A 16,681-nucleotide genomic window follows, 5' to 3' on the forward strand; every position below is an offset into this window, starting at 1 on the left:
CATTGACACCACTTAGAAGGATTTGTTTTCTTCTCAGTCACTTAGGCACTGCCTCAGGTGAAGATGTGATTTTGCTTTTGATTGAACTCGGGTCAAGTCAGGCTCCAGCTGATGTAGAAAAAGTTGAAAATACTGGAGCAACTTTGTATTGCTGCTGCTTCTGTTCCAGTGTTCCAGGTATGCACAGGAGGGAAAAATCTGTGGGCCAGAGGAAGTAAATAAAGATGTATATCTAACAGCAGCTGTGGGCATTAAAGGCCATATGCAGAATCAGTGATTAAGCAAGCCAAAAGCATATCAAAAGGATCAAAATATAGCAATGCATTGAATTAAACCTGAAAAAACACTTTGAAGAAAAAAAATAATGTAATGGTTTCTTTTCAGGTGGGAACTCCATAAAAAAATGCTTTTTGTGCACACGGAGGCACACGCAGAAGAGATTATGATAAATAACCCGTTTACATTGTAACAACCTGCAAAGACCAGGTTTCTTACTCTAAATATTGTTTTGCTAAATGTTATGAAATAAGTACACACCTGAATAAACCCTAAGCAAACATATAGGTACTTCAGTCCTGATCAAAAGCTTCAAGCACAGAAGTAAATTTTAAGGCAGACTTCACATACCAGTAGTTCCACTGAGCTCAGTGAAACTATAGATGTTTAAAGTCCCCACTAGGTCAGAGTTTTAAAGATGTTGTAACGAACAGTACAAGTGCTGCAAGCTTGTGCACAGCAAAAGAGTGGAGTTTCCATGGCTGTCAATACAGCACCTTGCATGAATAATTCAGTCATTTGCAAACCGTAGAGCACAAATAATTATAGAGAACTCCAGCTTCTCAGAAAAGGGAGGCTCCGTAATTCAAAAACCACTTTTTCCACGGGAATTAAATGGGAAAGCTGGAAACACAAAATGAGAATTTTGTTGGGCTAGATTTTCACCCTCCTTGTTCCAATTACACTGCCTGTCTCAGACCCTAATTAGCTAGCTGAAAATTTCCCTATATAGGCAAGATCTGAGCTTAGGCACTTCCTTCACCAGCTTCTCCCTCCTGTGGCCTGTCAGAGGCAGGCAGGGTAGTCCTTCCACCTCCCTGAGAGTTCCCAAGTGATGTGAAAGCCCCAATCAACCAGTGATAGAAAGACAAACACACAGATCTTCTCTGAAAGACTCATCCTTTTGGAGTGAAAAAAAATGGTTTAGAGGTTGTGGCTACATCTGATATATTCCCTGTCCCCCAGCCTCCTGCACTGACTGAACAGTGAGGTCCGAGAATGCTGGAGCCATGCAGAAATGTCAGAAACAGATGCAAATGTACCTGGTTTACTTTTCTTCACAGTCTTCTTCCTAAGTTGGGGCTGTCCTTCTCTTGCTTTCAGGCACATCAGAGTGGCTCCTCCCTCAGACAGTACTCTTACAACATCATTGAGCAAAGGTTTTTTAAGCTGATACCTTGAAATATGAGACCAACTCCAATACTGGTACCAACTCAAGAGAAACAGTCTCCCTTGCCAATATTTCTCTCCCCATTTCCTTCTCCCACTTCGCCCTGCTTTCCCAATATTTGTGGAGGTATTGAATTGTGAGTTATAGAGTTTGATGGAAAGGAGAAACCACAATCAAACCCACCAGCAGGTCATCAACTACAACCAGACTGGGTCAACAAACTACAAGCCAGGTATCATATTTACATCAGTGTACATACAGGTAATTCGGTGCAGTGCCATTCCTCCCTCATCACTGCAGGTTGGACAGATTGAAACGGACACAAGTTTTGCCATTGCTTTCACTGGGGCCAGGATTTCATCCGGATAAAAAAATCCATCCTATAAAACTGTAAATCAACTGCACATCAAGGATGGAGTAGTTGTCACTATCACTGCAACTTTAAACAAGACACTTATTTTTAATATGGCTTGAATTGGAGCCAGGGAGTAATACAGCTAAATCTGTGCGCAATGCTTTTCCACTTACTTATTCTCAAGTAATATGCATCCAATTGAGCAACAATAACAAAAGAGAACCACACATGTACTCTTGCAAAACATACTTACAGCATTTAGTAATTTTCAATAGACAAATAAGACATGACAGATGGATTTGAGAAAGTTGGGTTCACAACTTTCGTTTGGAGACAAAAATCAGGGTTGCCTTGGGAAAAAAATCCGTAAATCAAGGAACTGTTAATGGAAACGCTCTCTTTCTTTGGGTTTAATTGTTTATATTTAAAGGTTACTGTAGCTGGTTCCAGTTTGTGCTGTTTCCCCCCCACCCCCCGCCATACAGAGGAGAGCAAAAGAAAATAGGAAACAATAAAAGATACAAGAAATCCATCTGGAGTTCAGGCTATATTTATTGTTTTAAACTTTGCACACTCAACTTGATCACCATCTTTCTGAGAACTCTGCGCTCAGTAGAAGTTTCCTGAACAGAATCTGTGACCTAGTGACACAATATAGAGACTTAGAACCGACACCAGAATTGAAGTCAATGAGATTAGAAAAAACACAACAAACACAAAAAAAAAGCAAAACACAAGCCCCCTACATTCTTGAAAGGAAGATTCCTTTACTTTTGACATATCAACTATGACATTTCTTGTTACTTGACAATAAGGACACAGTCTTCAAAGGACACAAAAAGAAGAGCTCAGAGGTTGAAGAGCTCAACTGAGCTTTCGGTTTTATGGCTGGTTCTGCCACATTTAGGCTATGATCCAGAACTTACTGACTTCAATGAACTTTGGATCAGGCTTTTAATCATATTAATTCCCTTTGACTGAAATAAGAAGATAAATATCATCTGCGTAAAATCTTTCCAATCCATGCACAAAGATGAAAATGCTCGGAAACTTTAAAAAGTACAGAGCAAAATTCTGAAGCTACTGAACAGGAGCTTCATCACAGATTTCAGCTGGACAAGGATTTCCCTAGTGATCTCCTCAAATTTTCTTTAATATGTCACCAAAATCAAGGTGATGTAAACCAAATAACCATAACTCTGTTTTACAATAAATGAAAAGAACCTTTTCATACCCCAGATGTGGGCTTGACATATGCATTTATACACTTTCTCTTCCTCTTCCTATCCATAACATGCCCTGTAGGACGCTTGTAATCTTCTGCAAGATTGAGTGACAAGAAGTTAAGAGGAACCAAGAACAGGGGTTCACCAAAACTTCTGTCCAGCAACCTGGGAAATGGCAGGGCTAATACTGGGCCTTTGAAAACAAGTGACCATAGGAAATCAAGTCTGGCAGGGATTTAACCCTTCATGACTCATTTCACTAACTTTTAAAGCAAATGCCTGAGCTTTTTAACCATGTTTGACATCTAATTAGTTGAGACAAACAAGAAGTTAAAATACATCCTTCGATTTTCTTTCGAAATAAAGCACCGACAATTAGCTCCAAGGTATTTGTTTAGGTAAAAAACAAACACACATCTTAAAAGAAAGCACAGTCACAGAAAAGTGAAGTCACTTGGGTCACTCTTGCCACCCTGCATAGTTGGGGTTTCTTTTTCAACATCATAAGTTTCTTTTACTCAATCACATCTCTTCATGGAGATGAGGAATGGATAAGTAGCTGGGTAGCTTCTTTTTCTACTTGCAAGCAGTTTAAATAGAGATGAATCACTTGATATCACATAGTCACACAGCTGTGAGGTATATCCAGAGAGATACATATTAGCATGTGAGGCATTCTGTCAGTGCTTAAAAGATGTATTTTCAATACCCAGAGCTTTTAAGATGTTCCTACGCAAGGTGTTAACATTAATCTGTGCACTGAATACGGTGCTGGAAGCAAAATTTGTCTGGAAAAGCACCAGCTGACAAAGCTTAGTTTTCCCTGACTAATAATGACATCCCCATATTCAGTGATCAATGCAGCAGCACTAGCAACACGCTCCTATTGACCTGGTCAAGCCTTTACACTCGTACTTAACATTAAGTATGTGAGTAGTCTGATTTGATTTTTAGAGTTACATGTCTAAAGTCAAACATGTGAATCAAAGGCCAGAGTGTGAATTCCCGTAAGTCTTCGGACTTTTAACTTGCTTTGGATTAACTATGCAGTTACTATCTTTGCTAGATAGGCTTGCTCAGCACTTGAACTCATTTTTGGTACACAGTGATCCACCACGTATAAAACAGATTCAATGTTCCTTTCAGTTTCCTGTTTTGCTCATATAGGACCGATCATATATCAAAATTTGACGTCTCATATATTTAAAAAATGAAAATTAGACCCATTGTCCCAGCAAGAGCAGAATGGAAAACAACCAATCAGCAGAGTAACAAAATCTTGTTAAACTGCATAAGAATACAGTGCCAGCGGAGTGAAAATAGAAAAAAAAAAAAAAAAAGAAGAAAAAAAAAAAAGAAAACCACTCTCAGACACATCTGGCCACTTTTTGAAATTAGTTTCTGTGCATTTAGCCAGTATGAGCAGGGGTAGCAGACTTGAGCCATAGATAAACTTTTAAAGGGTGAAAAAAATAAACAATAATTAATTAGCCATTAAACCCCTTTACAGGATATTTTTATAGCATTTATGCTTCTATATACTAATCTGAGTTTCAGAACGATTGTAAAAGTTTGGAAGCAATTAAGAGGTTTTTAATGAGTTTTTTGACATGACATGTAGTTACAGTAGAAGTTTTCTTCAGACTCCATTACTCAAAATAATCAATTTTGTGTTAAATACAAATGTTTTTTCTCATTAAAATCAAATTAGAGATTCGGAACCCCTAAAGTGTTCTTTTCATACATGTATTTTCAAGTTTAAATACACACAACTTTGCATATACTTGTTCTTTAAGAAAATCCAGCACATGCATTTATTTCACGCAGTGCATCCAAGTTTTGCAGGTGCTTAATTTTTTTTTCATCTGGAGTGTGAAAATGACGCCTGCCTTGTATCAGAGAGGACTTTCCCCTCTCTCATTTGCAGCATAAGAAAGATGAAAAAAAAATGGAAAACGTATTTCTACTGGCAAGAGATGTATTGACAGAATGTAAACTGAGATTGACATCTATGACCAGGCATGCACACACATGTTCTCTTTTTCCCCGCTGTAGAAGCAGTGTGTTACTTCTCCTCCCCCCTTTCAGAACCATAGCTGCTGCTGCTCCTTCTCTCAGTCTTCAATAATCTGAGAATTATGAGGAGGCAGCTCTTGAGAGAGATGTGTATACACACCTTGGTGTAGAGCTCTCCTTTTTAGAAAAAATACTCTACAGCTCTTTACATTTTAAACTTCTTTCCCAGTTGCACATTCTCCAGATTTGGTGAATTCTTCTGAAAATGTACTTAGAGTGGAACTATGCTGATAAAGAGAAGAGCCTGTCTACTTCACAGTTCTCCTTTAATACTGGCGCTACTATACAAAAGTTAATTACTGACAACTGCAGTGTGAGTGGCATTACACAATTTCAAACGCAAACGCAATCTCACAGCTCTCTTTCTTCAGTTACACCTTCCCTGTGATCTCTAATGACACACATCAGACTACACCGAAAACAACGCTGGTTCAAATAAATCGCACTGCATTAAACATCCATAGGCAGCATTTTCTGGTGCCTAGCAGTCCTCTCCTCCTTTTCTGGACTGATCTGTTCCTTTCAGTTTATAGTTTCTTGGCAAACCCACCATCTACTGCTTATGTTAGGCATCTGATTGTCAGATTTGTACAAACTGAATATTCATGACTTGAAAATTAACCACTTCGTGCCTAAAAAAAATAAAATAAATACAAATCATCATCTATTCCATGCTGTTTAAAACAAATCTGGGATTGTGGCTGCACTGCATGCCCAGCACGGGGAAGATGAGCTGGGTGGCCAAACACGACTCATCGTTTTAAAGAGTAAAGTCCGATGAAATAGCACAAGACTGAAAAATGCTCTAACACGGATCAGCACGATCCGGAGTCACCGTCTGCAAACGCAACTAACTCTTCTTTGTCTGGGTTTAAATTGCCTGGTGCCGACCGCAGCACGGATGGGGCTTTTCGAGTAAATTTTTTCAGAAATTTCTCCTAATGCCAATTTCACCTTTGGAAGACAAGGGAAAAGCAGCGAGGAAGGTGGGGAGGGAGGGAGGGAGGGAGCGACGGGGCAAGGAGAAGAGGGCTTGGAGGAAAACCGAGAATAAGAGAGAGAACAACAGTCTTACCTTTATAGGATAATTTGAGCCTTGGCACGTTATTCTTCACATGCTGGCAGTTGACTCTTCCCGCTAGTAATACTCCCAAGGAAAGCAAGGCAATCCCCCTGAGCCAGCCCATGCTGCAGCAGCCACTGTAGGGTCCCCGCCAGCCGCAGCCGTGGCGCTCCCCGTCCTGCCGGGCGCCGCCGGGGAACTTCAGGCAACCTGGGGAGCGGAGGTAACAGGTGATGGGGGTGGGCTCCGCTGTCGCTGCCGCCCCGGTCCCCCGCTCGCCACCGCCGCCGCCGGGGCAACTTCAAGCCCCTCTCACGCACACGCCGCGGGCCGGAAAAGGAGGCAGCCCCCGGGCGGCGTGCGGGCGGGGGGGCGGCATGATGCGGGCGGCGGCGGCGGCGCGGGCCGGGGGCAGGGGCCGGGGCCGGGCCGGGCCGGGGCGGGCCGGGCCGGGCCCCGCTCCCCGCTCGGCGGGCGGGTCCCGGGCGGCGGGGGCGGCCCCCGCGCTCCCCGCGCACATGGAGGAGGCGCGGGGGGACAGCGGGATGTGCCCGCGCTCCCGGGAGCGGCTGACAATGGGAGCGCCGGCAGGATCGACCCCCCCCCCCCCCCCCCCCCCCCCCCCCCCCCCCCCCCGCCCGCTTCCCCTTCCCCGGCTGTCACAGCACATGCAAGGAAAAAAAGGAAAAAAAAAAAAAAAGAAACACATCGCGGCAGAGATGAGAGAACAGAAACCTCCACCGAGCTTGGGGAAAGGCACGGAGCTAGACGTTTCACCAGCTGTTTCGTATCGTTGTCCAGGTTGTTGGGTTTGGGGTGTTTTTTTTTTTTTCTTGGTTTGGGTTTTTGTTTGTTTGTTTTATTTTTTCTTTTAAAATTTCATTTTACGGGTCTAATCAAAAGATGCGCGTCCTCCCTCTTTAAAAGCAACAGCACAACACAACCCACAACGTTGCTACCCACATAAATAACAGCTCCTGCCCGTAGCGTAATCCTTTTCGGGTTGTTCCCAGTTAAAAAACAAGTAACAAAGTCTCCTCATCAGCGTAACTTTACAACTGAAGCTTTTAAAGCCTTGTTAGGGAAGGTTGCTCTAACCCCTCCCGCCCTCCCCACCTCCTGCACTACTCCAATTCAGGAAAAGAAATTCCTAGTAAAGCCCACTTCAACAATCAGTTCAAGACATGGACAGGTCTAGAGGGACTCATAAATTACACCAGCGTATTCTCTGAAGTGTTCTTATAAGTTGAAAATGTTCCAAACCTTCCGATTTCTAGGACTGTGATTATTGTAATATATTTTTGGGCAATGAAATTGGATAGTGATTTTTGTTTGTTTGTTTAAACAAAAGGATATACAAAATCCCCAGAGGTCTTTAAGGAACTGTAAATATAAACATATAAGCAAACTTAAGCTCTGTCCTCCCACACATTCGAACAACCCCCTTCTAGTGAGCGATGCTTTATTAAAATTTCCATTCTGTGCTGAATATCAATATAATGTGCCTTTTGGAATGTAATGTCTTACACAGATATGTACCCTGTATTACATTCCTAATGCAGTATTGACAGAAATGCTGGCAATCGACCTTTATAAAACATTGGCATCATCATAGGAAGTGTGATGACCTCTATTTCATTCTATGGTTTTCCAGAAAGCAGAGTATGTGAGTACTTTGTGGTGACAGAGTCTATGGCATTTCTGTGAGAGTCTCTTCCTTCCTTTTACCATTATTTACTGTGCTTTGAAAACCAGTTATCCAGTCCCACTGATGGTGACCACACTACACTCTGAATTTTACAGAACACAGCATCTCTCTTCTGTGTTCAGATCTAGCTACTAACCAGCGTTTGGGAAATAGTTCTAAGTTTAAAACTGAAGTTCATAGTTTAAAAAGCGGGTGTCAGTATGGTTCTAATTAAAATGTAAAGACTCATGCAGAACAAGGCTTGGTGCTATGGAAAAGCAAGGGCTAAAATTCTGTCATTGCTGCTTTCATTGCTTAATATGCACACACCAGTGGAAAAGAAGGGGCTTTTTCCTCCTCTCCTTTTTAACAAATTCTTCTGCTTTGTGAGCTTAATTCATTAATCCCGTGGCATTGTATCTGCCAGATTCAGCAATTCTATTGATCAGCAGCATTGTTAAGAAAAGAAAATAAAAAAATAATGTTGATTTTGGTCATTCCCACACTTGTTATCCTGAGCATTTTCATGCTCCAGGCAGTGGATTAGAGCTCCAACATGACAAGAGACGCCTGTCTGTTTTCCATGGATTACTTGCCACAGACATTCACTCTGCAAAGGAATTCATGTCACTTTGAGATTATTTGGAGAATTGGCCTAATGAATTATCCTTTTGTATTGAGCAAACAATTAGAAACAAAACACAAAAGATGCACCATATTCAGGACTTTATAAAGCACATCATTTTACAGTGATGTTGTTACACTCAATTTACTTCTAGTTGCATAAAGAAGGCACAGCTAATTTTTTTTTTCTTATAAGGAAAAGATAGTACAAAGCTAAAAGTCTGTCTTTCTCATGTAGAATGAATGTGTAACACTCCAGACTATTTTACGTCAATCAAATAAGCAAATCACATCCCCAGTCAATATATATTTTCCTCAGAAAATGTGTGGATTAAATACAATGAATACTGATTTTTCCAAGATTACACCTGAGAGATATGATACAGCATTATTTGAGGAGAGATGAGACTTTTTGCATCCTTCATGTGAGAGACCACTTGTTTTTTGCCTTTCTCTGTGGGATACACCATCCTGAAGACACAGAGAAGGGTAAAACCTGATCCTCCTGCTATTTAGCTCTAAGTAGTGCTAATCAGCTAGTCAGGAGAGCATATGCTACACCCCCTTATAAGGAGAGGGGCAATGGCAGCACTTCAGTGGTGCTTGAAGAGGCTTTATATCTCATAGGCACCCATTGCCATATGGTGCTTCTGCCAAGGCGAAACTGGGCTCTGCTTGGAAGGAATAATTTGGCCAACACTCCTACAGCAAGTGCCAGAAACATCAGCTCTGGGAATTTAGGGTGGGCAACAACTCACTTTCAAATAACAATCTATTCACCTTTTTTCTTTGGTCTTTTAAAAGAGATATAGCTGCTGAGTTTAGAGAGATGCAAAAAGTAAAATCCCGTTCTTCATATAATAGCATTGCTCCCTGAAGAAATGAAGACCACAGTTATTAGCTTTATTAATTGTTCCATTACTGTGCTGCAAGTTCACAAGCAATAAGAACTCTTTGGCATCTTTTCCCATATTTGTTGCAGATCCTATTTTTATTTTCTGTAATGGTGTTTATATGACATTCTATATAGTGTTTTATGTTTCAAAACCCAGATAGACCCTTGTGGGTTCTGTTTAACATTTCTGCTCTCATGCTGTGTTGCATTCTGATTTGGAGGTTTTTTTATACCACCTTCCAATATGTGCAGCCACTTCACGTTGATAGATCCCACAAAAAATTTTTCTTGGATGTTTCTGGGCTTTCCCTGTTAACCATCCATGAAGAATTACTCTTTCAATCACTTACAAGTTGGCATCATTTTGGTGCATCATTCTCATTACTCAGAAATAGTATTACTTGACTCATGATTACTTCAAACCTTGCTGCTGCTGTGCTTTTTATACTTAGAAGCTCTCGAAAGCTCGACTGTTTTAACAAAGTCTTTAGTGTGCTTTAGGAACATACGTATGTTTTCAGAATTGTTTCCTATGTTTTGGATGAGTCATTAGTTGTTTATATTCATGTCATCAGGTCCTTCTCAGAATTACGCAGGAATTACCAGAATCTGGTTTTGACACTCACTACTAATCCTGTAATTTCTGAGGGAAAGATTTCTTGGATTGAGTGAGCAATTTTTGGTTAAAATCAGAGAAAGAAAACCATCTCAGTCGTATCTTATTGCTAGAAACCTCCCTAGAGAGCACACTCCTGCAGGAAATGTGAAATCTTAACTCCCTGCAATTTTCTTCCACAGCAGGTGAATTGCTTGATAAGCAGAATATTTACAGTTCTGTAAAGGGTCCCTTTGAAATTGCTCCAGTTCTACACATAATGATACTTGAAAAATGCTTTCAAATAACTTAATAATTATTGGTCCAAAAGGAGGCTCAGTCTAGAAACCAATTACAAGTGCAGTAGTCATGTGATGTGCAAGAGACCCAGAACGCAGTGTCACAGCAGAGGGACTTCAGAAGCAAAATCTCACTTAAGAATATCCAGACATCATCTACCACAAATCCCTTTTCTGTCACGGGCTGCCACTCTCTCATTTGGGATGCTACAGACTTTTTGTGGGGACATACTGGAAACATGGTGAAGAAGAATGTTTAAAACTGTGGGCATATGAAAGGGGTTGTTTTTCACACAGACGAGTGAATGCACCAACTGATGGAGTAAAAAAGAATTGTCAAGTGGCACTGGGGAAAAGCAGCAATACAGAGGAACTTCAGATGTTGGTCTCACTCCTGAAGGCGACGTCATGAACCTCTACCTCTAAGTTCAAGGCCTTTGCCTATATCAGACAGGAATCTAAACTTGGAATCTATTTGACATAGAGCTTATTGCTGACACAGTTGTTCTTCTCTTTTTGTTGTGAAAAAAAAAAAAAAAAAAAAAGAAGGAAACCAATAAAAGGCCTATACAAAGAAAAATGCTTCTGATAGCCAGACCTGCTAAACTAGATATCAGCTATTATTTTTACAGTGTTGATGATTATCACATTAGCTCGAGAGGTTATAAATAGCTGCTTCCATCTGTTTTTTAAAGGATTTAAAATTCTGTGGAGTGTCACTTCTTGAGTTCTGAAACAATCTCAGAGTAAAGTTACTTAAAAATGTACTAGCAAAAAGAGATGTGAAGATGTAGAGTTTAAAATTTTATCTAGCTGGTGTTGCCAAAATCACAGGCATGCATCTAGATTTGGAAATATCCTTGATGTTGGAAGTCTAGACATGTCTTTCCCCAACACTCCCTTGGGCTATGTTGCATTTGGTAGCCTTATTGAAATCTCCTCAATCTACATAAATCCGTAACATTTTTTATTATTGTATGTGATTGGGTTGCTAACCAGACCAGTCAGTATCTGCATTCTCTCAATAACACTGCATCTTACCATCTTGTCACAATCAACTTTTCCTTCATTTCTCAGGACTAATGAGACTGTACTCTATGTGATGCTTGTACTTTTGGCAGCATAATGGGATCTGTATCAGTATGATGTGTTTTATTCACAATGCTTTCAGGTCTATTAAACACCTCATCAAATTCTTCAAAAATTTTCTTTGCATCCTGTTCTGTAGACAGGTTATATACCTGTCTGAACAGCAACATTTTCAGATTTCTCTTCAAACCTAAACAAACTTTTTCTGTTCCCTTGGCCTCTGCTGCCTGATGTTCATCTCATGGGCCAATGTGTGGCCACTGATACCCAGAGCCATGCCAAGAAAACCACCTTAATATCTCAGTGCCAGGCATGTGACTTTCATAAGAGTTACAAAAAGTTTATTTTCCCCAATTCCTGGTATGAGCCAGTAGCTTCTGTTTTCAATGGATTAACACTGGTGTACTCAACCAAACTGAACAAAACCTCCAAGTCTTTTAACTTCCAAGTACAGAGACTTGCATCCCTCTAATTGCTTATGCTTATTGGCTGTTGGGCCTTCACTGAGGAAATACTGGACATATGTTTCTTTTATAGGAGATGAGGGAAATGCAAAGAAATATTTGATGTTCCAATTCTTCAGAGAAAAGCCAATTTAAGAAAAATCATTATAAAGGGAAAACCAAAGCAACAGCAGCCATGAAACTTTTGGCTCCTTAAGTCCTATTCCAGGCCTGATGTGCTGAAGTTTGTTGAGGGAAGTCTAATTAAGCCAGAAGGTCTCCTCCCAATTGACCAGCTGCAGAATCACTTGCTCCTCTAACCCAAAAGATTTTATAGTTGGTTGATCTCTGAAAAGATGGATAATAAAGCAATCCTGTCCTTTTCCCCACTTGTGGGTGGAGAGACAACTTGCAAGGTGTGTTACACACAAATGTATTACAGATTCAGCTACTTTGGCATTCAAATCCAGTTTGAGCTTTTTTCACCCACATTTTTTTCTGAATTGGGACAACTGACAATACATAAAATATTTTCCTGCAAAAAACCCCCAACAAACTACTATGATCAGAAAAATAATGCATAGGTAAATACAAAAATGTAGTTTTCAGGATTTTCTGCTCATCTTTGAAAGTCCTCTTATGTTCTGATTTGCATCTGTAGATCCCTGTATACCTTTCAAGACCTGATCCCACGGGATTTCCTCAAGGCCACACACTGAGATGTTAACACGACAAGAAATCGATCCCTTGTTTCTCACATACAGTGCCAACAGTCCCATTCTTACCTCTTCATTTGTCATAGTATGTAAGTCATTCCTGTCAGACCTAAAAGTCCCTCCTTATCGCTCCGTATACAGAAAATCCCCAGTTCTATTGTATCTGGGATCCGTCATGGCCAACCTTTTGGCCCTCTGTAATTTTGCTTAGTGATCTTTACTGCCAACTGTCAAAGACTTGAAAGACACAACACCATCTTTTGTGCCGCCCATTCATCACAGGCTTTTAAATACTCCAGGTGAATTGCAGCAAACTACAAACTGAAAGCGTATGCAACATCTTCTATGATCATCGTTCTTTTCTGGACCTTTCTTCTTCTCTCTCTGTTGGATTTTTTTTAACTTAAGCTGAGTGGTTCATTAGTCTATGACAAAGATATAAGACCAACTAAACTTTAACCACCAACTGTCATCTTCGTGCATATGCCCTTTTTGACTTTCTAGACTGGAAAACCTTTTAATGAGGATGTTTTTTTCATGGAAAAATTACAAGCCTGATTCTCTTGAACAGAGTGTGTGGGTGTAAATTGTCTTTGGAAGATCAAACAATATCACACAAAACATAAGGGCTAAACAGTTATTTTATGACTTCTGATGCCAAAACTGATAGGTATTTAATCACTACTCAGATAGCCTGTGGAAACTGGGAATGGTAAGTAAACTGTGATAGCTTAGGAAAACTTGGTTGAGCTTTCAATAATTTGACCTCTGGGAATGCTTTTAGAGTCAGCAATATGTAGAAGTGTGTGCTAGAAGAGGAGAGGGAGGGGAATTCAAAGAAAAACAAGCTCTAAGAAAGCATTAACTAACTCTTTCCCTCTCTGAGTCCCCAGTGAATAGGGATTTCAGCAGGGAAGAGGAAATTTATCCCTCCTCTAGACTGAATTTGTAACTGTTTCAGAAAATTTTTACATTACTTTCGTTTTCTATTTGCTTCTCTGACATCAGAGTTCATGATATTTTAGGCAGGCAAATATATAGACATAGAAAAGAAAGATTCCTTCTATCTCCTGAAGTGCTAAAATCCGAAACAAATTTAGGAGGGAGTTGAACCAGTCAGTCACATAAATCTTGTTTGTGGAAATCCAAACATAGGTTGGAGACATGCACACACATATATCATTAGAACAATTCTCTAGGAAAATAGCTGAAAACTCAGCTTGTTTTCTGTTACTCAGGCATTCTAGAAGTACTTCGAATACTTTGACATTTGAATGTGCATACCAGAGAGAATGACTGCGAGGAGCATCAGGTAATAAACATCCCTGACTTTACAATGAGGATTTTTACACCAGACCTTGGTCTTGGGTCAAGCCCAAATCTGAACAGTTGCAGTTAACCTTCTCTCTTTTCTCTTCTCTCCAAGCAGGGTGTGAAGCTGCAGTTTCAGTGCTCAGGTCTCCTTAGAGCATCTCACCCAGTCCATGAGGACTGTCAGCAGTGGTAGATGTGGTAAAAATGGCAAAGATGGCCAGATGTGGGGAGGAGCACTGCACCAAGTCAGTTTGACAGCTCATTGGAGATCATATGATAATGCAGACCTACTGACACTGTACAACATCTTTTTGCTCTCTCAGAACCTGTAATTCCCTGTAACTGGGGAGAAGGAAAGACAAAGATGCTGATAATGCCACAACAATGGAAATTCTTAATTCTGGACCAGAATTAGCTACTTAGCAACACCTTAGTGACCTGTGACCAGAGTAGGGAGGAAAAAAATTATATACTAATAAGCCGGGTTTTCTGTGTATGCAAGGTATTTTAATTAAAAGATATGTTATATTATACCAAAATAGTAATGGAAGAAGTCTGGACTCAAATATGCACACTATCTATCTATATATATATATACACACAGAGACAATGCATATTGTATATTGATAGTATAACATAAAATTAGCATAATTAGGGATCTTCATTTCCCCTGGCATTTAAGAATGTCTCACAGATGAATCCTTCAGGTTTCCTTTTTTGTTGAGTGTTTTTTTATGTTTTTTTTTTCTTCTTTTTGTTTAAAGCTTATATGCATCATGTGTTGGTTTCATGAATATCTCAGCCTAATTCCTGAGTATTTCTTAAAGCTTTACACAACAACCTTATAAACTATAAATATTTCTATGAAGGTTGCTTTTCTTCTTTTTTTTTTTACTTATTTTTCTTTACATTCGTGTCTACCTTCAGGTGAAATAGAACAAGAATATGTTCATAAAGACAAAAATTCCACTGTTTATACTGATCAGCACAGACTAGTCAGTGAGGGGGAAAAACCAAGGCATCTGTTGAATACAAATGAAGGCAGCAGGTTGGTGTATGAGTATTCAGGTTCTTTTCATTTGCTGTTAGCAACTGAAACTTCTCTCTCTTCCTCTCCCCAGTCTTCTACGGAACAAAGTTGAGAAAAACATTGTGACTCCAAGAAGATGATTTTGCATGAAATTGCAAAAGCTGATGGACACAAGCTTAGTCTTTACCTACTTGCAGCCGAGTTCCACCTCAGACCTAAGTTTACCAATTACATTTTTGCTCTAAACACACCCTTTTTAGCTGCTGATAAAGAGCCTTGAAACTATTGATGTTGCTAACGACAGGGAGCAGTGTGCCTAAACAAGGTTTTATTATGATGGCAAAACCAATTGGGAGAGCTGCCTTGTGCCCAAAAGGTCTATATTGTGCTTCAGCAACAGGGGTTTTCACAATAAATTGTGAAAATTGGAAGGAGAAGAGGAAAAAACAACACCCCAGACTTCAAACAAATCTTGCTCCCCATTTTTCTTCCAAGGTGTTGAACGATACATGACATCATATGATGTGTGGTAATTCTCCCTTCTCTATTTTGAAGCGAATAAATGGGTTCTATTTCTGAGAAAGTGTACTAAAGCCAAATTTTACTGTCAGTTACCCTGATGTCAGTCCCAAGCAAAAACAATTCAAATGCAATTCCTCTGGATTCACGCTGATGTAACAGAGAACAGAATGTGGTGCTTGAAAAAGCAGCTGTCACCTTATGGAAAACTTTATGAAATATCTTATTTGGAAACAAGTGTTCTTCTGTGCAGTGTATTTCCCTGTACTTCTTTTCTTTCGTTCTTTCTTTCTGAGGACAGTGTTTTAAAACAGAATCACTGTTGTTTCTTAAGAATTTATCTGCTTCTGCACTTATTCCCCACCTGACATCATAATCCTCTGTTTGTGACATAATAATAATTTTTACAATGACCAATTGTGATACTACAAGCTGGGCTTAAAATCTGATCCAAAAAATGCCTTTTACTCTGATATCTCACATAACGTCATATCAACTTTCAGCTCAAGAGATAATAATTTCAACCAAGTGACATCAATTAAGTTTTCATATAAGGGAGTGGTACAATTGATATAACTCCCTAGAGATAAATCCCTCCATAGTTTACATTTTTATGATTTGACCTTTAAAAACATTTCCACTTTCTACCCGATGCTCGGTTATACAAGTCCAATGATTTTGCTGAAAAAGAAAACATTACGTATACTTTTCAGTCCAGTCTCACACAGGAGTTAACAGTCACAAGAAAGAGAAGCTTAAGAAAAGGAAAACTAAATGCAAATATAATTCTCATGAATTGTTCAATGAATTTCAGATACCATAGTGATTTATATGAATAACTTGAAAAGCAACATCCTTCTTGACAAGCGCTGAATGAGTACCCTTCCAAAGTTAGCAGTCTTATGTTTGAGGATACAGTTTCATCCTGTATTTTTGCTCTGAAATTCAGTGGTTTCTCTGTTCATCCTACCATCTTTGGCAGCTTTAACTGGAGTTATTCATGGGTTTCAAATTATGCACATGCTTTGCTGGATCCATGCCCATGTGTGTTGAAATTTTGTAAAGACTAGGACAGACAGCACAATCCAGAATCAGAGAGAGACAATTTTTTGCTCTTTATCATACTTCAAACTTTAAGGAAGGACCTCCAGGAAAAATAGTTATCTAGGCAAACAGGTTATCAGATGTTGCATAACCTAAACCTTACCTTCCTGACAGCTGAAAATACTTGAAAATTGAAGACTGTGCCCAAATTTAAGCCTGACGACTAACCTGGCCAGATGCAGGATCAAGATTTCTAGAA

At 39.8% G+C, this 16,681-nt stretch overlaps 1 protein-coding gene across 2 annotated transcripts in view; it reads right to left on the bottom strand.

Moving 5' to 3' along the window:
* Positions 1–16,681, bottom strand: part of SEMA3A (semaphorin 3A) — a 238,354-nt gene that overhangs the window by 159,885 nt on the left and 61,788 nt on the right. Inside the window, exons 2-3 of one of the 2 annotated variants that reach the window (XM_027883646.1) lie at positions 15,068–15,074; positions 6,180–6,377 (exon numbers count right to left, since the gene is read on the bottom strand). In XM_027883646.1, coding sequence (XP_027739447.1) covers positions 6,180–6,291 — 112 coding nt within the window. In that variant the 5' untranslated portion in view covers positions 6,292–6,377; positions 15,068–15,074. Of the gene's footprint in view, positions 1–6,179; positions 6,465–15,067; positions 15,075–16,681 lie in introns of those variants that run through there. The other variant, XM_027883647.1, reaches the window with a different exon arrangement.

This window comes from Empidonax traillii, unplaced genomic scaffold (assembly GCF_003031625.1).
Source record: "Empidonax traillii isolate 1590-97213 ecotype Southwest subspecies unplaced genomic scaffold, ASM303162v1 scaffold131:size1687323, whole genome shotgun sequence".
Lineage (NCBI taxonomy): Eukaryota > Metazoa > Chordata > Aves > Passeriformes > Tyrannidae > Empidonax > Empidonax traillii.